At 67.8% G+C, this 23,489-nt stretch overlaps 3 protein-coding genes across 16 annotated transcripts; 2 read left to right on the forward strand and 1 right to left on the reverse strand.

The window, feature by feature from the left end:
- The first annotated feature begins 475 nt into the window (after positions 1-475).
- On the forward strand, positions 476-5,419 carry CD151 (CD151 molecule (Raph blood group)). 7 transcript variants are annotated; one of them, XM_080642303.1, is made up of 10 exons: positions 478-598; positions 1,525-1,581; positions 2,025-2,315; positions 2,596-2,798; positions 2,961-3,152; positions 3,523-3,597; positions 3,949-4,053; positions 4,151-4,309; positions 4,401-4,487; positions 4,578-5,419. In XM_080642303.1, exons 4-10 carry the CDS (start codon positions 2,715-2,717, stop codon positions 4,635-4,637), a joined length of 762 nt encoding a protein of 253 aa, XP_080498429.1. In that variant the 5' UTR covers positions 478-598; positions 1,525-1,581; positions 2,025-2,315; positions 2,596-2,714; the 3' UTR covers positions 4,638-5,419. The 7 variants fall into 7 exon arrangements, with proteins under 7 accessions (XP_080498427.1, XP_080498429.1, XP_080498431.1 ...); XM_080642301.1 differs by lacking the exon at positions 2,025-2,315 and having other exon boundaries at positions 476-598; XM_080642305.1 differs by lacking the exon at positions 2,025-2,315 and having other exon boundaries at positions 2,694-2,798.
- Positions 5,420-6,620: 1,201 nt separating this feature from the next.
- Positions 6,621-8,342, reverse strand: POLR2L (RNA polymerase II, I and III subunit L). The gene is made up of 2 exons (XM_080642351.1): positions 7,888-8,342; positions 6,621-6,878 (listed from the first exon to the last, which is right to left on the reverse strand). The coding sequence occupies exons 1-2, from the start codon at positions 8,055-8,057 to the stop codon at positions 6,770-6,772; spliced, it is 279 nt and encodes a 92-aa protein (XP_080498477.1). The 5' UTR covers positions 8,058-8,342; the 3' UTR covers positions 6,621-6,769.
- TSPAN4 (tetraspanin 4) lies at positions 8,120-23,413 on the forward strand. 8 transcript variants are annotated; one of them, XM_080642350.1, is made up of 9 exons: positions 8,120-8,222; positions 11,800-11,895; positions 14,443-14,522; positions 19,943-20,134; positions 20,659-20,733; positions 21,368-21,469; positions 21,593-21,724; positions 21,831-21,914; positions 22,613-23,413. In XM_080642350.1, exons 3-9 carry the CDS (start codon positions 14,460-14,462, stop codon positions 22,679-22,681), a joined length of 717 nt encoding a protein of 238 aa, XP_080498476.1. In that variant the 5' UTR covers positions 8,120-8,222; positions 11,800-11,895; positions 14,443-14,459; the 3' UTR covers positions 22,682-23,413. The 8 variants fall into 8 exon arrangements, with proteins under 8 accessions (XP_080498476.1, XP_080498473.1, XP_080498472.1 ...); XM_080642347.1 differs by lacking the exon at positions 8,120-8,222 and adding an exon at positions 8,250-8,334; XM_080642346.1 differs by lacking the exon at positions 8,120-8,222 and adding an exon at positions 8,308-8,681.
- Positions 23,414-23,489: the final 76 nt, after the last annotated feature.

Consider the following 23,489-nt stretch of genomic DNA (forward strand, 5'->3'; position numbering starts at 1 on the left):
CGGGACCCTAGGCCTCCGAACACCAGGCCACCCGTCCTGCTGACCCCTGTAGCCTCTGGATGGAACCTGGATTGGGAGGAGAGAAAGAAGAATTGGGCCTGGAGGACAACAGGGTCTTGGACAGAGTCCAGGCCTTGGCTGGCCTGGCTGCCTCCCCCACCTCCCCGCCCCTAGCTCAGTTCCTCCGTCTCCTGAGGGTCTGGGCCCTGGCCAGGCTGTGGAGGCCCCTGGGCTGCAGCTTGCCCGGCTTCCACAGCCCCGTTAGAGACCCTCTCTAGGCGCCTGCACCGGCTGGTATCCCGCCCACCTGCGCAGAGCTTGCGTTCAGACCTGTGGGCCGTAGGCGGGGCTGTTGGCCATGGGCGTGGCCTGCGGGCTGGGGCGGGGTTGTTGGCCATGGGCGTGGCCTGCGGGCTGGGGCGGGGCTGTTGGCCATGGGCGTGGCCTGCGGGCTGGGGCGGGGGTTGTTGGCCATGGGCGGGGCCTGTGGGCCGGGGCGGGGCCGTAGGCGAGCGGTGCACCTCCCTCGCAGGCCGCCAGCGGGCCGTGCATTCCCAGCGCTCTTAGCCTCTATCCCCGCCCGACTCGGACACGTCCGGTGAGTGCGCCACCTGGCCGGGCCGGCCGGCCGGGAGGGGCCGAGAGTCCCAAGTCCTGCGTGGCGCGGGCTCGGAGGCCCGGCCGCAGCCTCGGGAGGCCCTTCCCGGAGGGGAGTCGGGCACCAGGAGGCTGTGCGGGCGGAGGGGGGCGCAGGGCGAGGGCAGGACGCCTCCCGCGTCTTCCGACCGGCCTGGCGGTCCCTGCGGGCCAAGGGCCCCACCTGAGCATCCCACTCATTGTTCCTGGTCGCCGGTCCCTTTTCCTCCGCCCGCAGGCCCGCCCACCACCCGGTGCAGGCGGGTGGTGGGCGGGCGGCGGCGGCGGTGACCTCATCGCGGTGACGCGGGATTCCTCCCAGGGCCCGGCTGGAGCCCATCCCGGGTCCCCCTCCTCGTTGCGCGGGCCTCCGAGGGCCCAGCTGAGGTGCAGGGACTGGGGTGGGGCAGCTCTTTCCCGGCCGCAGGAACTATTTCTGGCCGCCCTTTCCCTGGGGATTCACATCCGCTAGACTCTCCCGGAAAGAGGGGCCCATCCCCACGGGTGGCCCGTGTGCGGCCGCGGGGGCTGGGTCTGTGTCTGGAATCAGCCTCCCCCGAAGGCCTGGGACCTCCGAGCAGGCCCAGGGGCCCGTCTGCCGCGCGTGAGGCTTCCCCAGGCCGGCACTGCTGCTCGGTGGGGGAAGGGGCCGGGCAGGTCTGGCGCCAAGGCCTAGGGTGGGGTGCTGGGCGGAGGCGTGAGGTTCCTAGTAGGATCAGACTGTCCAGAAATGTCCTCTGCCCTGCCCCTCCCTGGCTCAGACCAAAATACTGGCCGGAGGCTGCCCTGGCTGCTGCGGGAGTGACTTACGCCTCCTCTGGGAGCCACCGCCTGGGCAGCCAGCCACCCCGAGGGGGCCAGACCTCTGATCTGTCGTTGCCCTTCTAGTGGGACCTCCTGGGGAACTGTCCACCTGCCTTAGGAGCAGCCATTCCTGCCAGCCAGGTGAGTGCTGGGTGGGGCGGGGTGAGTCCAGCTGTGGGTGTTGCTGTGTCTGGAAAGGTGGCCCCAGGCACCGCCGTCTGTCCCACAGCCCTCCCTGCCATCCCATGTAGTCACCTCGCAGCAGGGCAGGCTTGCTGTTGCTGGCTGGGGTGCCTCCGAGCAGGACAGCCTGTCGCTGCGCTTCTCACAGGGGTTAGCGTGCCTGTCCCCTTTTCAGCAATGAGGAAACCCGAGGTCTGGGGGAGAGGGGGTGTCTGCCAGCTCTGCCTTCCTGGACCCTCCACAGTGCCCACGCTTTTTTCCTTTTTTCAAATCCTCCCCCGAGGCCATTTCCCCCAATGATTTCTAGAAAGAGTGGAAGGGAGGGAGGAGGGGGAGAGAGAAAGAAGCATCGATGTGAGACAAACACATCGATTGGTTGCCTCCGGCGCATGCTCCGACAGAGGCTGGGGAACCCATGGCAGAGGGACGTGCCCTTGGCTGGGTATCAAACCCGAGACCCTTTGGTCCATGGGCTGACGGTCTAACCACTGAGCAACTGGCCAGGGCCACAGTGCCCACCCTTTCTGGAAGGAAGGAAGGAAGGAAGGAAGGAAGGAAGGAAGGTCGGTAGGAAGGTCGGTCGGTCGGTCTGGCCTTTAACAGAAGCCTGGGGGGCTTTCCTGAGGCCACATGGCAAGTAAGGGGTGTGCCAGTTTGTCTCTGAGTGGCCTCCACCCCTCTGGCAGCTGTAGGTGGGTTCCAGCCAGCCTGTGACATGGGGCCCTGGGGAATGCTGGGGTGGGGGGTGGGCGGGGCCTGCATGAGCTCACCACAAGGTGCCTGCTGGGGCTTCCTCCCCTGGCTGCCAGGGGGGGTGAGTCAGCCGGTGGTGGCTGGGGGTCCTCTGTGCCCCCTGTGCCCGGGGTCTGGTCAGGGAAGCCAGGCCCTCCCGCCTTCCAGGGCTGTGGGCAGCTGGCATCTGCCCGGCTGTGATGGGATGGGGGCCCCTGCCCTGTCCTCCTACTCTCCCAGGGTCAGTGGTTGCTCGGGCATCGGCGTCCCTCCCTCCGCCCGCTCTGGTGTCTGGCTGTCCTCCCGATCAGTCCTGGTGAGGGCCCTCTGACCCCCAGCCCCCGCCTCCCAGCACCAGGATGGGCGAGTTCAACGAGAAGAAGGCCACGTGCGGCACCGTCTGCCTCAAGTACCTGCTCTTCACCTTCAACTGCTGCTTCTGGGTGAGCCGCTGGCACTGCCTCCCTCCCCTGACCCTTGGGGGAGGTGACAGCACCTCGGGGACTCGCTGCTGCCTGTGCGTAGCTGCAGGGGCCGGTTTGGGCTGGTCCTTGAAAGGAGCCCTGGTCTTGGGCTCACGTGGTGACTGACCGGTGTGCCCACAGCTGGCCGGTCTGGCCGTCATGGCCGTGGGCGTCTGGACGCTGGCCCTGAAGAGTGACTACATCAGCCTGCTGGCCTCCAACACCTACCTGGCCACAGCCTACATCCTGGTGGTGGCCGGCGTTGTTGTCATGGTGACCGGTCTCCTGGGCTGCTGTGCCACCTTCAAGGAGCGGCGGAATCTGCTGCGCCCGGTCAGCAGGACACCGCTGGCACTGGGGGTGGGGGTCCCTGGGTGGGGGCCTCCCCCGCTGGCTGTCTGGGGCTGGCTCTGGGGCCCTGACTGGGGAAGAAGGGACTGAGGGGGGGGGGGGCCAGTGTGACACTGCAGGATCGCCTCTGCTGTGTTCCCCGGGGCGTGTCCTCCCACCTGCCCCGCCCTCCTGTGAGCCCCCAGGGGGGGACGACACCAGCTCTGAGTGAGGGCAGCCCTCGCCTGCTATCTGGAGCCCTTACTCTGTGACCACTTGGGAGCTGAGGGAGGCCCCTCTGTGGAGCCGTCACCAGGAATTCTCGTGGATGGGGGTGTCTGTGTCCCTGCTCACTGCGCCCTTCCCTGCCCAGTACTTCATCCTGCTGCTCATCATCTTTCTGCTGGAGATTGTTGCCGGCATCCTGGCCTACGTCTACTACCAGCAGGTGAGGAGCCCGGACAGGCCACCTGGGGATGCACACACACACAGACCCCCCCCCCCCCCCCCCCCGAGCTCCAGAGCTGACCACTGTGCCATCAGGCCCTGGAGGTGAGGGCTGAGTCGCAGGGGGTAGGGTGCACTGTAGGGGCTCATGGGGGGAAAGCAGGTGTTCCTAGGATCTGAAGCTCCCTCCCTGCCCCTGCCCCTCCCCAGGCTCACCTGACCCCTACCTCAGCCAGCACCTGGGCCTGGCCCCTCCTTCCCCTCCCACCCCCGAGTCCTCCACACACCTCTCCCGCGCCCGCCCCGCCCCGGAGGGTCTTAGTGGCTGAAGTGGTCACCACCTTGCCCCCAGCTGAACGTGGAGCTCAAGGAGAACCTGAAGGACACCATGACCAAGCGGTACCACCAGCCAGGCCACGAGGGCGTGACCAGTGCCGTGGACAAGCTGCAGCAGGAGGTTGGTGGGTGGCTGGGGGGGGCCTTTCTGGAACCTCGAGGGAGCCCGCAGGGTGGGTGGGTGGGGCGGGCGCTCAGCCGCTGCGTTCTCCCTGCAGTTCCACTGCTGTGGCAGCAACAACTCCCAGGACTGGCGGGACAGCGAGTGGATCCGCTCTGGGGAGGCCGGCGGCCGCCTGGTCCCTGACAGCTGCTGCAAGACCGTGGTGACTCACTGTGGCCAGCGGGACCACGCCTCCAACATCTACAAGGTGGAGGTAGGTGGGCGGGGCCTGGGCCCCCCGGTGAGGGATGCTGGGTGTGGGGGACCTGCCTGCCTTCAGCGCCCACCCCCACCTGCCCCCGCAGGGCGGCTGCATCACCAAGCTGGAGACCTTCATCCAGGAGCACCTGAGGATCATCGGGGCCGTGGGCATTGGCATCGCCTGCGTGCAGGTGCGGGCCTGGGGCAGGGTGGGCGCTGGCGGGTGCAGGGACACTGGGTGGGGGCGGCCGGGGCCCACTCATGCCCGCTCCTCACCACAGGTGTTCGGCATGATCTTCACCTGCTGCCTGTACAAGAGCCTGAAGCTGGAGCACTACTGACCCTGCCCACGGCCGGCCCGCTGGGCACCTGTGCACCTCCCCCCCCCACCGAGTGACTACTGAGCGGCTACTACTGACGGCCAGGGAGCTGGGGTCCCTGGGCGCCTCTCCCTCCCCGCTGCCCCTGGGCCAGGGAGGTTGTCATGCCCGTGCCCCCACCAACGTGCCATCACCGTGACCTCTGGGGACCCCCATCCCTAGAGAGAGCTTCAAGTGCCTTTTGCTGCATACCAATCCTGAGGCAGGGACCCCTCCTGCAGTTGGGGGGGACCCAGCATTTCTGCTTATGTGGGGGGCCTGGGTTCTGTGATAACCCCCCCCCCCGCCCCCACATGCCACTTCCCTTGGAGGGGAGGTTCTGGCACCTCAGGGGACTCCCTGGTGCCCGTGCTTAGTTGGAGGGGCTGGGTTGGCCCACCCTAGGTGCTCCCGGACCCTTGGACACACCCCACATGGTGGCCGGGGCAGGCCTGGGAGGGGTGATGCTGGGCGTCGGTGTAGGGGGTGCGGATCGGCTGCAGGTGGGAGCTCCGTGCGCTTGCCACCAGGTCCCAGTGCCACCCCAGGGTCCTGTGCCTCTGCTGACCCCCGTCCCAGCCGCCACTCTGCTGAGCCCGCTGTCTTGCTGCTGCTCTCCCATCACCGAAAGGGCCGCGATGTTCACTGTTGTCTCCCCTCCCCCGGAGCAGGGGCTTGGGGGGCGGCATGCACTCACTGCTGTATGACTAGACCTGCCCTGCCACACAGCAGGTGCTCAATAAACGTTTGTGGATACTCAGGTGCTTCCGTTACCGAGATGGGTCTGGTCCTGCGCCCTCACATCTAGCAGGGAGGACGGAGCCACCCACCCAGGGCCACAAGGCGGGCAGGGGGCTGGGGGGCAGATCCGGGGCCAGGGCAGCCAGGTGTGAGCCGAGTCTGACAGGACTCGAGGGGACCAATGGCAGGGACAGCCGAGCACAGGCCCAGCAGAACCTCACATTCTGGGAAGATGGGCGGCTGTGACCCGGGCTGGCAGGATGAGTGCTGTTAATGGGAGCCAGGGCTTGGCCACTGCACCCTCTGCCCAGTGGCTGCCCAGCTCCTGCCCCCAAGGCATGGGCTGTCCACCCCTGGCAGACCCCATCTCAGATGTTGGCCACGGGGCCGGAGAGGCTGCCTCCCTTGCTCTGAAGTGGGCTGCATTCTTTTTTTTTAAAAAAAAAATTTATTGATTTTTTGCAGAGAGGAAGGGAGAGGGATAGAGAGTTAGAAACATCAATGAGAGAGAAACATCGATCAGCTGCCTCCTGCACACCCCCCACTGGGGATGTGCCCGCAACCAAGGCACATGCCCTTGACCGGAATTGAACCTGGGACCCTTCAGTCCGCAGGCCGACGCTCTATCCACTGAGCCAAACCGGTTTCGGCAGAAGTGGGCTGCATTCTGCTGGCTGCAGGGCATCAGGGCCTACCTGACCCTCCCCAGGGCGACAGCTCTGCTGGCTGGCCCACAGGATCAAAGGCTAACTAACGCCCAGGCCCCGGCAGCCCGGCCTGCCCCGACCACCAGCACAGCCTCATCGGGGCCACCTGTGACCTGGTGTGGGACCTCAGGGCTGGCTGAGGCGGCCAGGTGCTGCCCTCCCCTCGGCAGGAACTTGGGCAAGGGGGGAGGGGCGGGGGCTACTGCGCTTGGGTGCAGCCTGGAAGCTTCTGGCAGCAGGACCTCAGCATGGGCAGCTGTGACCACAGCAGCACCCTATTCAGGGCCCAGAAAACCTGATTCTGAAGTCCTGGGAGAGGATGCAGGGAGCTCTGCACTGAACCTGCCGGGCACCCCCTTCCTGAGGGAGACACCCCAGGCTGAGTGGCTGCCATGGGGATGGCTCTCCCTCCTCCCAGGCAGTGAGGGCCCGCATTCACCCCCACGAGGCCTCGCCTGAGGCACACGGGTGGCGGTGGGTCCCACAAAGCCAGACCAACCGTGAGGACCTCCACGTGTTCTGCAAAGATCTTTATTGGATGGTTCCTTCCAGAACAGGAGACAAACGTCCACACAGCTGTGGGCAGGCACTGCTTCCGGCTACCCACACCTCAGCGCAAGGGTCTCTGGCCAGACATTGCCGCGGTCCCCGCTGTGGTCCGCACGGTCACTTCTCCAGGGGCGCATAGTTGAGCAGCTTCTCGATGAGGTCCACGTGGGCCAGCAGCATGCGGCGGCAGCAGTAGCGCTTCAGGCCCAGCGCGTCCAGGGCATCCCTGCGGGCAGGAGGGCAGGCTGCGGTCTGTTCATCCCAGCCTCCCGCGGCCGCTGCGGGGTCTCCCCTCAGCTCTGCTCCCGCGGCAGCGAGAGAAAGGTCCCTTCTCTCTGGAGAGCCACCTCGCCCATTTCCCAAGCCAATAAGAGCCTCCAATTTCCCTGGGACCCAGACCATTCACCCTCGAGGCCTCCAGAAAATTCTCACACCGATGCCCGAATGTGCAGGGATGGGAAAGGGGAGTCCAGGCTGGAGGTCCTTGCCCATGCTCGGCCCGCAGGGAGGGAGGGGACCTGGGCACCCTAGCAGGATCCTCGGGGTCTAGCGCAAACCCCTGCCCATCCCTGGCTCCCCTGTTCTTCTCACACCTGCCCTGAGAGCCTGTGGCACGCCGGCACACCCCAGGCCCCCAAATGTGGTCAGGACCTAGCCGTCCGCACAGTGGACGAAGGTGCGGCTAGTGGGGAACAGAAGCAGCAGGCACGGTGGGGGTAACTGCGCTGGGGGCGAGCACAGGAACAGGCACTGCAGAGCCTCCTGATGACAGACAGCCTGTCTCGGGAAGCTGTCCCGCTCCTAGAGGACAGGGGGGCCTCCAGGGCCTGGGGTGGGCCCGCAGCAGAGGAGGTAAGGGAGCAGGTGGGCAGGGAGGAGGCTGAGGGCTTAACTGTCCTGGAGGAGAAGCGCCCTGGCTGGCCAGAGGCTACCTAGAAGCCCCCAACACCAGTGGCTTGATGCCCGACTCCCCTCTGCCCCCCAAACTGCAGGGGGAGGGGGATAACGCTCTCCTGAGAGCGGGGCTGGGCTCTGGGACTGAAAGCTCATGCAGGTCACCTGGGATCGATGTGAGTGCCGCCGCCGTCGCCGCCCGCCCGCCCACCCGCCCGCCCGGCAGACCTGGGCCACTGCCCCACCTCCCCCTGTCCCAGCCCCAATCCCTACTCCCGGGCCCACGTCCGCCCCAGGCCCGCAGGGCACACTTCCCTCGCCCGCCCAGCCCGGCGCCTCACCCCTCGGTGTACTCGGCCTGCAGCAGCCCCAGGTAGGCCTCCCACTTGTTGCCGACGATCTTGCCGCACGTGAAGCAGCGCACCGGGATGATCATGGCGACAGCGGTGCAGTGGCGGCGCTCCGGCTGCCGGCGTCCTTTGGGCCTCAGTCCCCGCCCCCCCGGGCGCATCCATGTGCGCGAGTGGCAGGCCCCGCCCCCTCCTGCTCTGCGGGCCCCCGGCGCCGTGGGCCTCCACTTCCCGATGCGACGAGCTTCCTTCACGCGCGCGTGGGGTGGTCCCAGGGGGCCCGCGGCCACGGCGGGAGCGGTGGGCGCCCCCCGTCTGTAGCTTTGGTACGTCCCGGCCTACGGCGTCCGAGCGCGGCCGCAAGGGCTCGGCGGCGCGGTTCGCGTTTCTCGTGTTCGCACGACTAAGAGCGGCGCGGCGGGCGGACGGCGCGCGCAGGTACAGCGTCCGCCCGCGGGGATGCGGCCGGATTCCCGCCGCTCGCGGCGCCGGATCCGGGACCAGACCCAGGCCCGGGCCCGAGAGATCCGGCGTGGACTCCGAGCCCGAGCGCTTAGCCCCGAGCCGGGCCGCAGCAACAAGTGGCGGGGCGACCCCGCGGCGGGGGCGGAGGGTCTGGGCGCGGCCACGGGCGGGTCTTCCCGCCGCCCCTCCTGGCCCGGCCCCGAAAGGGGTCCCCTGCCCGGAGCCCCTGCCCGATGCCCGGGGGTCTCTGTGGCTGAGTTCTGGGGTCTCCTCGGGGTGCCGCCCGGCTCGCTCGCCCGCACGATACCGGCCGCGGCCAGGTAGTTACCAATAGCCGACGGTGGGGGGAGGGGTGCTGGGGGGGCGATCGGTCCGTGGCGCGCTCGGCCGGCGGCTCCTCCCCGCTTGCGCCGTGTCCATCGCTTCGCCCGCGTCCCTCCTCCCTTCTTCCCGGGGAAGGGGCTGCGGGAGAGGGGCCGATGGGTCTGCACCCGCCCCAGGACAGGCTGCGCTGGGTCCCGCCATCTCAGGGCGTCGGACCTCGCTTGTGAGGACGGGAGCGGGGCAGAGAGGATGGTCTGGGAGGGCGTCGCGGAAGAGGCGCCTTTTGAGTTGAACCTTGAAGAACACGGGGTTTCCCTAGGGGTGAGCCTGAGTGTGTGAACAAGGACGGGTCCTGGCAAAGGGAACCCCTGGGCAGGGGTCTGGAGGTTTTACCTGCAGGGTAGCTCAGGGAGACAGGTTTGGGCTAGAGGGCCAGGGTAGGTGGTGGAGCCAGAGGTGATGGGGCAGGAGCCGTGGAGGGTTTACAGGAAGGAGAATGTGTGTCTGAAATGGGGTGGGGTGAGCCCCATGGTCCTGGGCTGGGGCTGGGCGTAGGCCTTGTGCAAGGAAGGCTCCCTGTTGGAGGTGAGCATCCGGCTGCGGGGCTGGTTGGGTTGCCAAGCGGCACCTGTGACTTAGGGTGTGTGCAGGCTCGCTGGCCTGGGAGAGACATCTGGATCTCTGTTGGCTCCCAGGTGTCAGCGAATCGTCCTCTCAGACCTTAGTTGGGGGGCAGGGAGATTGAGGGTCCTCTGGGTCCTGGGTAGAGCTGGCCAGAGCTGCTGCCCGCCTGGAGTCTGTGCCTCCACCTTTGCCTGGACCCAGGACCGCTTCCCCAATGGCATTTGCCATCCCCCATCCTGCCACGTGCAGAGCCACGAGCCAAAGCAACTTCCCTTGCCTGACACCCCTCAACCCCCCTCCCACTGACTGGACGTACATCCTGTCCCTGGCCAGATGGGCAGGCTCGGGGGCCTTGAGTCAGAGTGGCCTGGGGTCAGACCCAGCCAGGCTCAGCCACAGAGGCTGCCAGAAGCGGTGGAGGTGAGAGGGAGCCCAGGAGGGCATGGGGGTGTCCGCGGGTGGACCATGGGGAGGAGGCGGGGGCAGAAGGCCTCCTGGAGGAGGGGCCAGGCGTGCCCACCAGCGCTCCGCGGAGGGAGCCTTTGTTTACTGGGAGTGAGGGGAGCGAGTCTCCGCCCTGATCCGCACCGGAGCCAAGTTGACATTCCTGGAATTCTGAGAGCCGGATGTAGATTTGGGGGCGGTGGCAGCATCCTCTTCCCGAACTTCCTCCCTCCAGCTCCCTGATTTCCCAGGAGAGGCCATGGGGAGCAGGGTGGCTGCCTGTCCCAGCCCGTGTGCATTGCCCCAGCACGGGCGCGCAGAGGCCCCTTGGGGAACTTGGGGTTCTCAGTCCTCCCAGCTCAGCTCTGCCCAGGCTGGACCACAGGAGCCCAGGGGAGCCTCAGAGGTCAGCCCTGCCCCCCGCCCTTGGCCCTGAGTGGCTGTGTGTGTGTGTGTGTGTGTTTGCGGGTGAGCGTGTACTGGGGGAGCAAGTTGAGGAGAGAGCCAGGCTCTCTTCTGGGTGGCCAGGGGCAGGAGGGAGCCATGGGGGCCGGGCACTGGTGGGGGTAGGGGGGACTCTGCCCGCCTGCCCACCCGGTACGTGGGGGCCCTTGCTGACCTCCTCTGTGGAGTGTCAGCACAGATATGGCCCGGGGCTTCTGGGGAGGACCAGAGGGTGAGGTGCAGGGTGTCCTGTCCCAGTAATGGGGGGCGTGATGTGGGGAGCTGTGCTCTCGTGGTTTGGACCTCGTGAGCTATGCTTCCTGCCAGCAAGGGTCACTTGAGGGCAGGCAAGGGATAAGGGGAAATCCAAGATTGAAGTTTTAGCTGCTGAGACTCTGGCCTTGAGTGTTGTCCTGGAAACAGGCCCCGCCCACCGGCCATGGGTCACAGCCTCAGTTTCCCCTTGGGGAACCAGAGCTGTGGGGCTGGAGGGTCTGAGCGTGGCTGTGCGGACGGACGTGGGCCCAGGCTTGGCCAGTGGCTCCGCGTGCTGTGGCTAGATGTGTGCTCACCCTGGGGGGCGGGCGGGGTCCATGAACATTCAGGCGTGGGCTCCTCCCCAGAGTCAGCGGGGCGCTCACCTCTGCACCCACACTAGCCCTGGGCCCGGGGCTGGGGCGTCGTGCGTGTGGAGTGGCAGGGGTGCTGGAGCCTGGGGTGGCCCTAACCTCATGACCTACTGGGCACACCTGGGCTCATGGAATTTGAGAATGTCGCTGTCTGCCAGCCCAGCCCGGCTGCCTGGGCCTGATGAGGGCTCCCTGCGGGGGTCCAGGTGGCGCAGGCCTTCACGGAGGTGGGGGGGCACACACGGGGCATCTGAGGCCGGGTGCTCCCAGGGCCTTGGTAGGTGGGCAGGCACCCCTCCCCCAGGGTCCTAATTGTGTCCCCCTCCACCTCTAGCGCCACGTGGCCTCCCGCTGAGGAATACCTGGGGGGAGGGGGAGGAGCCTCGGGGCGGGCCCTGAGCTGGGGTTGGCCTGGGTGGGCCCAGGAGGAGAACGGAGGCCCTTGGTGGCCCCTTCCAGCGGGACCCCTCCTCGGAGCAGGCGTCTCCCAGCCCCTGAGGCCCTGGTTTGGGTCAGGGAGACAGCCCCGCCTGGGTCCTGCGCGCGGAGGGGGTGCCAGCCTGGTGTCCGCGTGCCCCTCCCCCACTGGGGGCTGGGTGGGCGCTGGGCCCCGTGGCTGAAGCAGCAGCAGGAAGGGGACACCACAGGCCTGTTTGTGTTGGCCCGGCCTCCCAGCTCCTCAGAGCCGCCTCAGAGCTGCCGCCTGCCCTCCACCCCGGGCTGGCTGGGCTGTGGGCGGCCAGGCCCTGCGGCCGCGCCCCTGCTGGGCTTGGGGGCCACGCAGTCCATCTCCCGTCTGTCCCTCCGCCCCAGGCCTCCACCTCTGAGGTGGGGCTGCTGTTTCCCGGCCAGGTCCTTTGAGTGAGCCTTGGTAGAGCCAGGAGGTGCCATGGCCTCTTGAGTAGCTCACACTGCCCAGGCCCTACCCACCCCCCACGAGGTGCAGCCTCACCCTGCCGTCTTCCCTCCGCAGAGCTCCTGCCCGCCTGCCTTGGCCCTGCTGACCCCGCGCCCGCCCGGCCCGGCCTCAGGGCCACTGCACACCGCCTGACTCCCGTGGCAAGCCCAGGTACGTCACTGCTGGCCGGGCCGTGGGGACAGGTCTGGCTGCCTCCTGGCTTCGCCTGGGCCTGGGCCTGGGCCTGGGGCCGTGCCAGCCGATGCTGCCTCCTCAGTGTGCTCTGCTGGAGCCCCACCTGCTGCAGGAGGGGCTGCTGTGGGGGAGGGGCTGGACTTGGGGGACAGGATCCCTGGGAAAGCCCCCACCTGTGTCCACGCCCCAACTGGCCCTGGTGCTGGGTTGGGTCTTCCGGTTTCAACTCAGACGCACCGGCTCACCTGGAGTGATGGCACAGGGTTTGGTAGATGGGAGTGGGGGTGGCGGGGCTTTTGGGGGACACTGAGGCCGCATTGGCTCAGGGAGATGGAACTGAGGACATCCGGGGTGCTGGGCCCAATGGGGAGACCCAAGCCGGCCCCCCCCCACCCGCTCCCCGCCTGAGCCCCAGCGTGATGAAGGCATGGAGGGGAGCCCATGGCAGCCCTGCCCATCACTGCCCCGCCCAGCCCTGGCCACCGGAACCCACTGTTGTCCTCGGATGGAGGCCCTGTCCTGGGAGCCGGGCCCCCAGCCCCACCCACCTCTGGCCAGCATCTTCAGTACAAGGGGCGTGGGTGCATGTTTGGGGGGTGTCAGTCAGTCACTGGGTGTCTGGGACCTGGCCCGGGTCCAGTCCAGGGTGTGTGGACGATCCTGGGCTCGGACTTCCAGCCTGGGCTGGTGCAAGTGGAAGCTGGGCCCTTGGCTCACAGATGACCAGGAATTTCACCAAGGTGGTCGTGGCGCTTCACACCAGCGAGGGCTCCCGTGCGGCCCGCTGTCCGCGTCGCGTGCTGGCTCCCTGTGCAGAGGCAGGCCTGGGAGGGGCTGCCAGCCGCCCTGGCTGGGCGAGGAGCAGGGTGCTGCCGGGCGGGGCTGATCTCTGGGCCTGGAGTGGGCCTGCCTTTGGGTCCCCAGTCACCACCCTGACGGGATCGAACCCTGACCTCCCGGTTCATAGGTCGATGCTCAATCACTGAGCCAGGTGGGCTGGGCACTTTTTATTTATTTTCATTTGATTTGTTAATCCTCACTGGAGGATATTTTTCCATTGATTTTTAGAGAGAGTGAAAGGGAGGGGGGGTGGGAAGAGAGAAACATCGATGTGAGAGAGACACATCAACTGGTTGCCACATGTACCCCAGTCCGGCGGGGGATTGAACCTGCAACCGAGGTACATGCCCTGACGGGGAATTGAATGAGTTGAACAGTGACCATGGGCTGATGCTCTAACCACTGCGCAACACAGCCAGGGCTCCGGCCCTCTCTTTGTCTGAAAACTTCCCAGGCCTGCCTTGCAGAGTGACCCCCCTGCCCTCCCCAGCACCCAGGACTCCCTCCCCGCTTGCCCTCTCTCACCCTGACTCCGCTCAGGGGCTTGTCTTTTAAATCAAAGCTCTGCCTCCCGGCAGCCTCCCCACGCACGGTCCCCCAGGTTGGGTACCCCAGGCCGACCCCGGCCACCACAGGCGCCCTCCCCACTCAAGCTGTGACCTGCAGGAGCTCTGGGGTCCCAGTGCAGCCCTCGCCCAGCCCAGGGTGGGGGTAGGGGAGGCTGCTCGGAGAGGGGGAACCCCAAGAAGTGTTGGGCTACACTCCCTGGCGCTACGTTGTACCTCGTTCTGGTCCGGAGCTGCCCCAGGTCCCACCGGACAACATGGGGTCACTTTCATTTGCATAGAGCTCCGTCCGTGCGGCCGGAGGTCCCCGAGCCCCGCCAGCCCCGCGCGGGGAAGGCTGGGGCAGGCCGGGGCGCCCTTCCTGGGGCTGAGCGCTGCTGGGACTGGCCCCCCGCTCTCTTTGCCCCCCGTTCCCAGCGGTTCCCCTGCCCTCCGCCAGCTCCATCCTCCCTAGAGAGCCAGGAAGGGGAGCGTGAGGGGCGCCGGGCGGGGCGGGGTGGGGGCGTCGCCCGAGGCTGCGATTGGCCGGCGCGGGGCCGAGCGGTCGGATTTGCCCGGCGGCGGGGCCGGGAGGGGAGGGTCGGCGCGGAGGCGGGGCGGGCGCAGATTGGCGGTGGGCGCGGGGCGGGGCTTCGGGGCTGGGGCGCGGGGCGCGGGGCGCGGGGCGCGGGGCGCGGGGTTGGGGCTGCGGCTGGCGGGCCGGGCAGGTGTCCGGACCCGCCGGGTCTGAGCGGGGGACTCTCGCGGCTGCCACCGCGGGGGGCCGGGGAGGGGGGCCGGGGAGGGGCGCGCGGGCGGGCGGGATGCGGCGCGCAGCGGCGGCGGGCGCGGGGCGCTGAGGCTGCCGGCGGCCCCGGCGCGATGCGCCGCTCCAGCACCGACGAGTCCACGTACCGGCGCAGCCCGTCGCCGGAGGGCAAGGAGCCGGGCTTCGCGCGCGGCGGCCCCTTCCGGCGCTACAGCAGCCTCTACGGGCGCGGGGACGGCGGGGACGCCGGCGGCCCCTTCGGTCTGCATGGCAGCCCCGGCCCCAAGGCGGCCCAGGCGCGCTACACGTCGCCCAAGGGCACCAAGTACGTGGTCTTCTACCTGGACCTGTCCTTCATCTTCCTCCTAGAGCTGAAGCGCTGCGGCATGGCGCGCGGCTGCCTCCAGGGCGTCAAGTACCTCATGTTCGCCTTCAACCTGCTCTTCTGGGTGAGTGGCCGCGGGCCGCGGGCGGGGGGACCGGGCACCGGGTCGCCTTCGCTCTTGGAGGGACCCAGGGAGAACCTGCTCCCGCCGGAGGGGGGGCGGGACGTGCGGGTGGCAGATGCGAGGTCCCCCGGTCGCCGCTTGGCTGGCGGCCAGGGCTGGACCGGCCAGTGGGGCGGGTGCCCTGCGGGGGAGGGGAGTCCAGCCGCGCCTCTACCCTGGGCAGCTGAGCGGCGTCCTCTTCCCGAGGGGGATGTGCCCCATGCCAGCGTGCCCGGTAGGGCTGCCCGGGGCACTGAGCGGCACCTGCCAGGGGTCCGCATGGTCTGTGTGCCGGACTGGTGCTCCGCTCTGCTTCCCTCGGACCCGCAGCCTGAGTTCTTTCTTTATCGCCGCTCCCCCTCCCCCCATCAAGTGGACCCACTGACCCCCAGTCCCAGGGGCCCCGGCTTAGGAGGGGCTGTAGGGGTGAAGTACCCCGTCTCTGGAGGAGCTGTGGGAAGGGAGAGGGGTGTGCGCTGTGGGTGGTGGCCGGCTCGGACACTGAGTGGGCTGTGGGCACGGAGGGCCGCACGGAGTGTCTGCGGGGTGTCTCCCTGCTGCCTCCTCCTCCAACAGGCTGGGGGCGGCTTCCAGAACTTTTGCTGAGCCGCGAGGTGCCTGTGTCTGTCAGGGGGCCCCTCCCCCAGGATGGGGACAGTTGCCGCCCAGGCCCATGCTGCAGGGAAGGTGGTGGCTGTGGTGGAGGCAGGTGTCACACCTGCCCAGGTGGGAGGAGCCTGGCCAGGCCTGGGACCCACAGGCTGGGCGGGGGGCGGCTGCTGGAGCGAGGATGTCAAGGTCACTCGCGGTTCCTTCATTAATTCCTGGGCCAACCCTCCTTCCACGCCGGGAGTCAGGGGCGTGGCTCTCGCTCCCTGGGCTGTGGACCAGAAGGAGGCTGCATTTGCATGCTCATTTGCATGCAGTCCCCGTTGAGGACAGATGCCTAGAAACCCAGGTCTACCTTTCTGCACCTCCCTCCGTCCTGGGCCCTGGCTTTTCCCTCTCCCACTTTGGGGGGCACTAGGGGTCACTGGGAGGGGCAGCTAGCCTGGGGTCAAATGTGGAGTGTGACCCAAGGCGGCTCTTGCCCAAGATGCCCGCTTTCCAGAGGGTCACCCTCAGAGTTTGTTCTCCGCCAGGGGCACCTGGGAGAGGGGGCCCAGGCCCAGAGCAGCGTACCCTGCAGGCCCGGAGCCCGCGGAGAGGTGGGTGCAGCTGGAGCTCCGAGCAGACAGCTGCAGGGGCACCGGCATGGGTAGCTCTGGTGGCTGCAGATGGGGACCAGAGCTGGCAGCCACAGGTGTCGCCAAGGTGGGCATGCGGGTTGTGGATTGGTTGGGGGCAGTAGGGGTGGGGCATGGCCAGGTCCCTGCTTCTCCCCTCATCTGCCCTCCTCAGCCACCGGGACACCTGCCCGCATGGAAAGAGGGGTCCCTCACGCGGGCCTGTGCGCAGAGAGCTCGGGGTCCCCAGGCAGGGCCTTCGCCTGCGAATCCCCCGGAGCTTCCCCAGCAGCTGAGGCTCGGCCGCACCGGTAACGGCCAGGGTGGGGAACCCCAGCCCCTTCACTCAGTCCCCCACCCACCGCGGGCAGCTGCAGACCTGACTTGCAGCCCGTGGGCAGATGTTGCCATTCCTGAACTGCATGTAGATGGTGCCCTCCACCAGGCCCAGCCCCCATCCCGGAGCTGTGCCGGCTGCCAGGTGAGGGGCTTCTGGGCACAGGCTTGGCCCCTGTGGGCACCCAGCCCTCCACCCCATTCCAAGGACATGGCCTGCTGCCCGGCCATCTGCCACCCTGAGTCGTGTGGCCAGAGAGCCGTCAGCAGAGGGCCTGCTGGCACTCACCCTGCCCTGGGCCGGGAGGTGATGGCATCACCAACCATGCCCGCGGCCAACTGAGAAGTGTGCAGGCGAGGAAAGCAACAGCAGGAAGGCAGGTTGCAGCCAGGGACAGGTGAGGGCAGGGTGCGTGAGAGGCAGGGAGGCTCAGTGTGGGCCAAGGCTGGGGTGGGGACCCTGACGGGTGGACCCTCCCCTCCCCTCCCAGGCTGTCGTGCGGTCAGGGTCTGCTTGTGGTCCAGCTGGGCTTCTGTCTAGCTGGGGAATGGGTCCAGCCATGCCCCAGGCAGTGAGCGAGAGGCTGGGGAGGTGCAGGGTGGACATTGATAAGCTTGGGGTGGCATCCTGTGTCCCCAGCTTCGCCGTCTGGCCGGCCTGCCCTGGGAGGGCTGGGAGCTCTGGCCTCGGGGAGCCAGCCCGGTTTATCTTCCTGCCTGTGATGTTCTGTGTCTGGATGTAATGGGGCCCATTTTTCTCCTGCACTTGGAGGCTGTAATTTTCCTGCCAAAATGTTTTAAAAGCTGCATACGCAGAAACATTTCGAAATTACAGGTAATTTTATTAAGCACAGGCGTGCAGTGTTGGCGCGTGCTCCGGGAGAGTTCTGTGTAAATGTGCTTGATGTGGAGAGGCCCGTGGGGGGTCCCGGGGCACAGGGCCGCGTGTCTGGGAGCTGTGAGGGTGTGTGCGTCGTCGCAGGTGACACTGTGTGGCGGTGAGAGGCGTCTGTGATGACGTGGGCCGTGGGCCTATGTCCCAGGTGTGGATGGCGTGTGTGTGGGTCTCTCGTCCATCCCAGGCTGGAGGCCAGGGCGTTTCGTGGAGTGTTCATTAAGGAAACGCCCCCCAGGCTGGCAGTGGGGCCCACCCCTCCTGGCCCCCGGACCCTGGACGGCCCCTTCCTGCCGTCTCTTTCCTTGTCCCCACCGCTGTGCTGCCCGGCAGCTTCCCCTCCGAGCAGTGGCTCTCGTTTTCCTGCTGACAGGAGCCATCCACACCCTTGAGGCGGAGAGCAGGCAGTCTGGTTTTAAATGACAGCTCAGCACCTCCCCTCTGTCAGGGACCGTCCCCAGGAGGCAGCCTCACCCACTGTGGCTCAGCCTGAGGCCCAGAGCTGTGAACTGGGGAGGGGCCAGGGGCCAGCGAATCCAGCGGGTCACTGTCCTCGGTCCAGAGGCCTGGCTTACTGGTTCCTTCCCAGAGAGGTGGCCCCCTCCCTGCCCAGGTCCCTCCCCTGCCCCAGTGCGGGTCTGCGTGGCGTTATTCCTGCACACAGTGCCCCAGCGGGTGGCCCCAGCCACAGTCTCCCCTCCTCCCCTACTGGGGTCCTTGGAGATCCCACGGGACCAGAGACCATGGGGACGAGGTGCTGAGTGTCCCGATGGGCATGGGGACAATTTGGGGCACAGCCAGGCAGGCAGGCAGGTAGGAGAATGAAATGAGTCCGTGCTCACCCTGCCTCCTCTGTGCCCTGTGATGCCATGAGTGGCGTCTCCCGAAGACAGGCTCAGGGTGCCCAGGGGCGCTGGTGGCCCAGTCCTGCTCCCTCTCCATGGCCTCGCCTGCAGTCAGCACCAAGGACAGCGCCATCCCTGGTTGCCGGTGGGACCTGCCTCTAGCCCACCTACACATGGGGGCACACACATCTCCCTACAGTCAGCACACCCTGCCCGCCTGGGCTGTGCCCATGCCTGGCTCTGCGGTGAGGATGGTCTGGGGGGTGGTGTGTGCGTGCCTGGGTGTGTGCGGAGTATGAGGAACCAGCTGCTGTGTGTGTGTGTGGGGGGGGCAGACACCGGGGGATGTGTCCAGTGAGAGGGTTCCCGGATCTCCATCCGGGCAGCCTCCCCCGGCCTCCGTAGCCGGGTCACAGTCCCGTTTCATCAGGGGACGCGCTGTGCCGAAGCCTCGCAGGTTCTAATCCCAGCCGTGGCAGAGGCGCTTGTCACACAGGGTGGCCCTTCTGGGAACCCCCAAGGTCGGTCGGGCAGTGCTGGGGCTGGTCAGCCTCGGCACCCGGGTCCCCCAACCCGGTACCTAGAAGCACGGGGCCCTGGCACTTCCTGCCCCTAGTTGGTTCTCCTGTTCAGCCCCCACCTGCTCTGGGAGGGGCACAGCCGGGTGCTGCCCAGAGGGACCCCAGACGCCATAGGAGGCCTGGGCTGAGCTCACCCCGCCCCCCCGGTAATTGTGGTCTCCTGCCAGCCGGCAGGCTTAATGCACCATGTGCTCCCGAGCGAGTGATGGAGACAGTGATGGAGACGAGCGGCAGCTGCCGCCCCCACGCCCCAGCCCTGTGGCCAGGCTGACTGTGGGGGAGGGGCTCAGCCCACAGGGCCTGCCTGAGCTGTGGGGTCCCTGTGGCGGTTGAGGCCCGGGCCTAGGGGGTGGGCGGGTGGCTCGGCTCATGGCCCAGCCTCGGTTCCCTTGTCCGGGGGATGGGTACGAGTCTGGCTGTTGGGCTTGGGAGGCTTTTGTGGGTGATGCGGGCTCTGGGTGGCCTGGGTAAGGAACACTGTCCCTGGAGGCGGCGGCCCGGCTGACCTGGGTGGGCAGGTGAGCACTCGGAGGGGTAGTTGTGCCCGGGGCTGCCCTGAGGCCAAGCCCATGGGGGCCGAGACCAGACTGGCAGGACGCTCCTGGGCCCTGGTGGGGGCGCAGGGTCCTTCAACTGTCCAGTCCTAGAGTGGGGCAGGGCCCCCAGCGCTGCCTGGCCTTCCCGAGCTATCAGCCTTCGGTCCCCAAGTGCTGGCCAGCATTTGTGGGGCTGCCTGCACCCCGGAACACATCCTCCGTTCCATCCCGAGCCGACCCAGAGCCCAAGGCCTCAATGTCTGAGGGCGGGGGCTGGAGCCGCAGGCCCTGGGTGCCCCCACCACCAGGCGAGGCCGAGAGCCCTCTCTGGTTCATCACCGCCTCGCCTCTCCCCCTTCTTCCTCTTATTTTAATTGGTTTTTGTAATAATGAGCAATTATGAAATCCGGTAAGAGCTGTGGTGGTTGAGGGCGGAGGCAGCGAGGGCGGGGAACAGGCTCTGCTCCATGCCTGCCTGCACTCCTGGGGGACCTGGGGGTGCTTTGGGCGGCCCACCTGGGGTCTTGGGCCAGCCACCCAGTGGGAAGCCAGGATTTAGGAAGAGCGAGCGCGTAGGGTTCTGCGGGGGCCTCTAAGGTGGGGCTCCTGGGCTGCTCAGGTCCAGAGGCTGGGCTGGGCGCAGTGTGGGTGGGTGAGGTGCAGGCTGTGTTCTGGGGGCGGGGGGAATGCTTCTTGGAGGGTGGGGTGGGGGGGTGCTCTGGGGCCCCCTGCCCAGGCTGCCTCAACAGGCGCCCCATTCATGATAGCGAGTGTCCGCGGACCAGCGCCTCCCACCCACCAGTGTGACCAAGCCCTGGTGTGGGGCCCTGCTGTCCGTCACGGTGGCCGTGGATCGGGGTGTCGGGACAAGACCGGGAGGGTGCCCTCGAGGTGCACGCGGGCTTGCCTGGACGCCCCTGGCAGCTGCCTCACCATCCCTCTCCCCTGCCCCTCGGCCCCAGCTGGGAGGATGCGGCATCCTGGGGGTGGGCATCTGGCTGGCCGCCACGCAGGGGAACTTCGCCACCCTGTCCTCCTCCTTCCCGTCCCTGTCGGCCGCCAACCTGCTCATCGTCACCGGCACCTTCATCATGGCCATCGGCTTTGTGGGCTGCATTGGGGCCATCAAGGAGAACAAGTGCCTCCTGCTCACCGTGAGTGCGGGGCGGGGCCTGTGCGGGCGCGGGGCCTGTGCGGGCGCGGGGCGGGGCCTGTGCGGGCGCGGGGCGGGGCCTGTGCGGGCGTGGGGCGGGGCCTGTGCGGGCGCGGGGCTTGTGCAGGGCAGGGTGGGGCGGGCATAGGGCGCAGGCTCCCACTCATGGCTCCACCTTCTGGGCTGTGGGCTGCTCTGAGACAGGGCCAGAGCTTGGTAGGGGCCTCCCGAGTCAGGACCCGCGCCCACTGTCACACACGCGTGACAGGCCTGTTTCCCGAGACCACCCCTTCGGGACCCCGCCCCGCCCCCCCCCCTCCTGCCCCCCACCCCCCATCTTCGCCCTGGGGCCCTTTGTAGAGATGCTCCCGGGCTGGCCGCGGCCTTGGAGGTGGACTTAGGCGGGGTGACCGTGACCGCAGAGAACTCGGGGGGCGTGGCCGCCCAGGACAGTGTCGCTCCGGGGCCTGGGTGGCTGGGCCGGAGGGCTGGGGTGCTGAGCCTGTGTGCCCCCACCCCCTGCAGTTCTTCGTGTTGCTGCTGCTGGTGTTCCTGCTGGAGGTCACCGTCACCGTCCTCTTCTTCGCCTACACCGACAAGGTCAGCCCCTCGGCCACCGGCTTCTGGGGCTCCATCGCGAGGGCTGCGGGGCAGTGTGCCGGCCAGCGGCTGGCCTCCGCGGCCCCTCGTCCATGCCCAGCCCCCTGTGGGCAGCCGATCTCCCACTTGCTCCCTTAACCGTCCGTTTACGTCAGGCCGGGCTCACGCACGCGTTTGTTCTTGGGGTTGTGACCAGGACTGTGACTTCCTGCTCGTCTGCCCTCCTGCTCCGCTGGCTCCCGCCGCCTGGGCACGACCCGCACTCTGTGGGGAACGCCTCCTTTTTCCTGGCACCAGAGACGCTCCAGGCCCTGGTCCTTCCTGGAGGGCCTGAGGGGCGGAGCCTGCTCGGGGGTGTAGCACCCTCAAGGCTCTCAGCCCATGGCATGGCCGTGTGTGCTGACCGGTGGGCACACCCAGCTCGGAGTCGGTGCACCTGTCCGTGTGTACGTCCAGCGGAGCTGGGCTGCTGTGTCTGACTCATCCAGTGCTCAGCACCCAGGGGCCAGGAGATGGCAGAACTAAGGCCTGGGCGCTGCGGGGACTTCTGGGGGGAGGTGACTCCAGGGAGGGGGTGAGGGCAGGCATTGTGGGTCTGTACAGGGAGGCCCTGCTGACCACACTGCCCCCGCAGATCGACAGGTATGCGCAGGGAGATCTGAAGAAGGGCCTGCACCTGTACGGCACCCCGGGCAACGTGGGGCTCACCAACGCCTGGAGCATCATCCAGACCGACGTGAGGGGGCATGTGGATGAGGGCGTGGGGCAGGAGGCGTGGCGGGTGGGGCGTGCTGGACCTGTGGGTGCTGGATGTGTGGTGTGGGCCCCTCAGTGAGGTCCCGCCTGGTCCCTCCCGCAGTTCCGCTGCTGCGGCGTCTCCAACTACACGGACTGGTTCGAGGTCTACAATGCCACGCGCGTGCCCGACTCCTGCTGCCTGGAGTTCAGTGAGAGCTGCGGGCTGCATGCCCCTGGCACCTGGTGGAAGGCGGTGAGCCGGCGCCCGTCCCGCCCGTCTGCTGGTTTGGCCCCAGGACCTGGGGGTAGAGGGCCAGCCTCGCAGCACTGTGCCCCGGTGACACCCCCCCTTTCTCCAGCCCTGCTATGAGACGGTGAAGATGTGGCTCCAGGAGAACTTGCTGGCCGTGGGCGTCTTCGGGCTGTGCACGGCACTGGTGCAGGTACGGAGGGCGGCCCCGGGGAACGAAGCCGCAGATGCTCTGCCCCCGCGGAGCCCATCCCCAGGCAGAGGTGGGGTCCGTGGGGGTGGACAGGGACCCTGCATGAGCCAAGTGGATGAGGCGCAGCCTGGACACCTCTGTGAGGACCCTGGGCACTCCCAGCCCTGTTCCTGCAGCCCCTGCCCAGCGGGTGGTGCTCACTGGGCAGCCCAGGGTAGAGGGAGGGTGGGCAGCCCAGGCCCTGATGGCAAGTCCAGCCGGGGGCCCTGCTCCCCTACCCCTGGCCCCATGGAACCCCGAGTGTCTGCATCCTGGGGGCTAAGCCGTGTCAGTCACCTTGGTCATCAGGGCAGCCACCGTTCCTGGGTTCGAAGCCAGAGCAGATGAACACGATTACAGTTGGATGAATTGGCAAGGGGCAGGGTGCTGGGCCCGGCAGGTGGGGAGGGGCAGCTGACCCACAATGCAACCGCCCTGAAGCCGCCTGCAGAGCCCAGGCTGGCCATGCCAGGGAGAGGCGGGCCTGGGGCTGAGTCCCAGGAGCCCCGAGGTGCCCACTATGACTGCAGGGCTGAGGGGGTGGTTGCGATGGACCTGAATTGCCGGGCCGTCCCCAGAGGTGGGACCAGGCACCCGCAGGCAGGACGTGGCTCTGTGGCTCCGCTCAGCCCCGCCCCCCCACCCCCGTGTCCCCGCAGATCTTGGGCCTGACCTTCGCTATGACCATGTACTGCCAGGTGGTGAAGGCCGACACCTACTGTGCATAGGCTGCCCTGCCCGCCACCCTGCTTTGCTGCCAAAGGATGCCACCCACCGGGGAGACGACCTCGTCCCGTGGGCCTCTGAACACGTGCCGGAGGGGCAGCTGGCGCCTTCGGCGTCCACACCCACGTATTCCCCAGAGCAGCTTTCCCTGGGACCCTACACAGGGCTGGGGCGCGGGTGAGGGCCTCCCGCTGGCCCCGGTGCTTGGGCGGGCGGAGCCCCGTCCGTCATCACATTCCACGTAGGGCAGGCCCGGCCCGGCCCCTGGTGCATCTAATCAGGCGCATGGGCACAGCCCCGTTTGTCACTGCCGACCCCCCACGGGGCACCTCGCCTAGGCAAACCTGTGGCCGTGGGCCCCCCGCCAACGTGGGGCTCTGCGACGTGCACAGGCTCAGGCGAGCGGCCCAGCCAGCAGACGGGGCGTGTGTGTCGGAGGACAAGCCCCCAAACCTCCTAGATGAGCCCCAGGAAGTGGTGCGGAGGCCCCGGGAACCACCAGGAGCCCCCCGACCTGTTCATGTGTCTGTCCCCCTGCATCTCTGTCCTCCTCCCTTCCTCCCAGCTCCCCCCCCCCCCCCCCCCAGTGTCCTCAGCAAGGGGAGTGTAGTTCCTCGCTGCCTGTTAGGGGTTCCTGCTCTGTCCTGGGAACGTGGCCCCGAAGTGTCTCTCTGTACGACTTTGCAAATAAAGGGGCCGTGGGGAGCGAGCAGCTGCCAGGCCCAGCACCAGCCAAGCATCTCGGGTGGCTTCCTGTGACCTGGGCTGACAGGCAGTGAGGGGCTGGGGCTGGGGTCCAGGTTCGGGGTG

Source organism: Plecotus auritus, assembly GCF_963455305.1.
Source record: "Plecotus auritus genome assembly, chromosome: 9".
In the NCBI taxonomy this organism is placed as follows: domain Eukaryota; kingdom Metazoa; phylum Chordata; class Mammalia; order Chiroptera; family Vespertilionidae; genus Plecotus; species Plecotus auritus.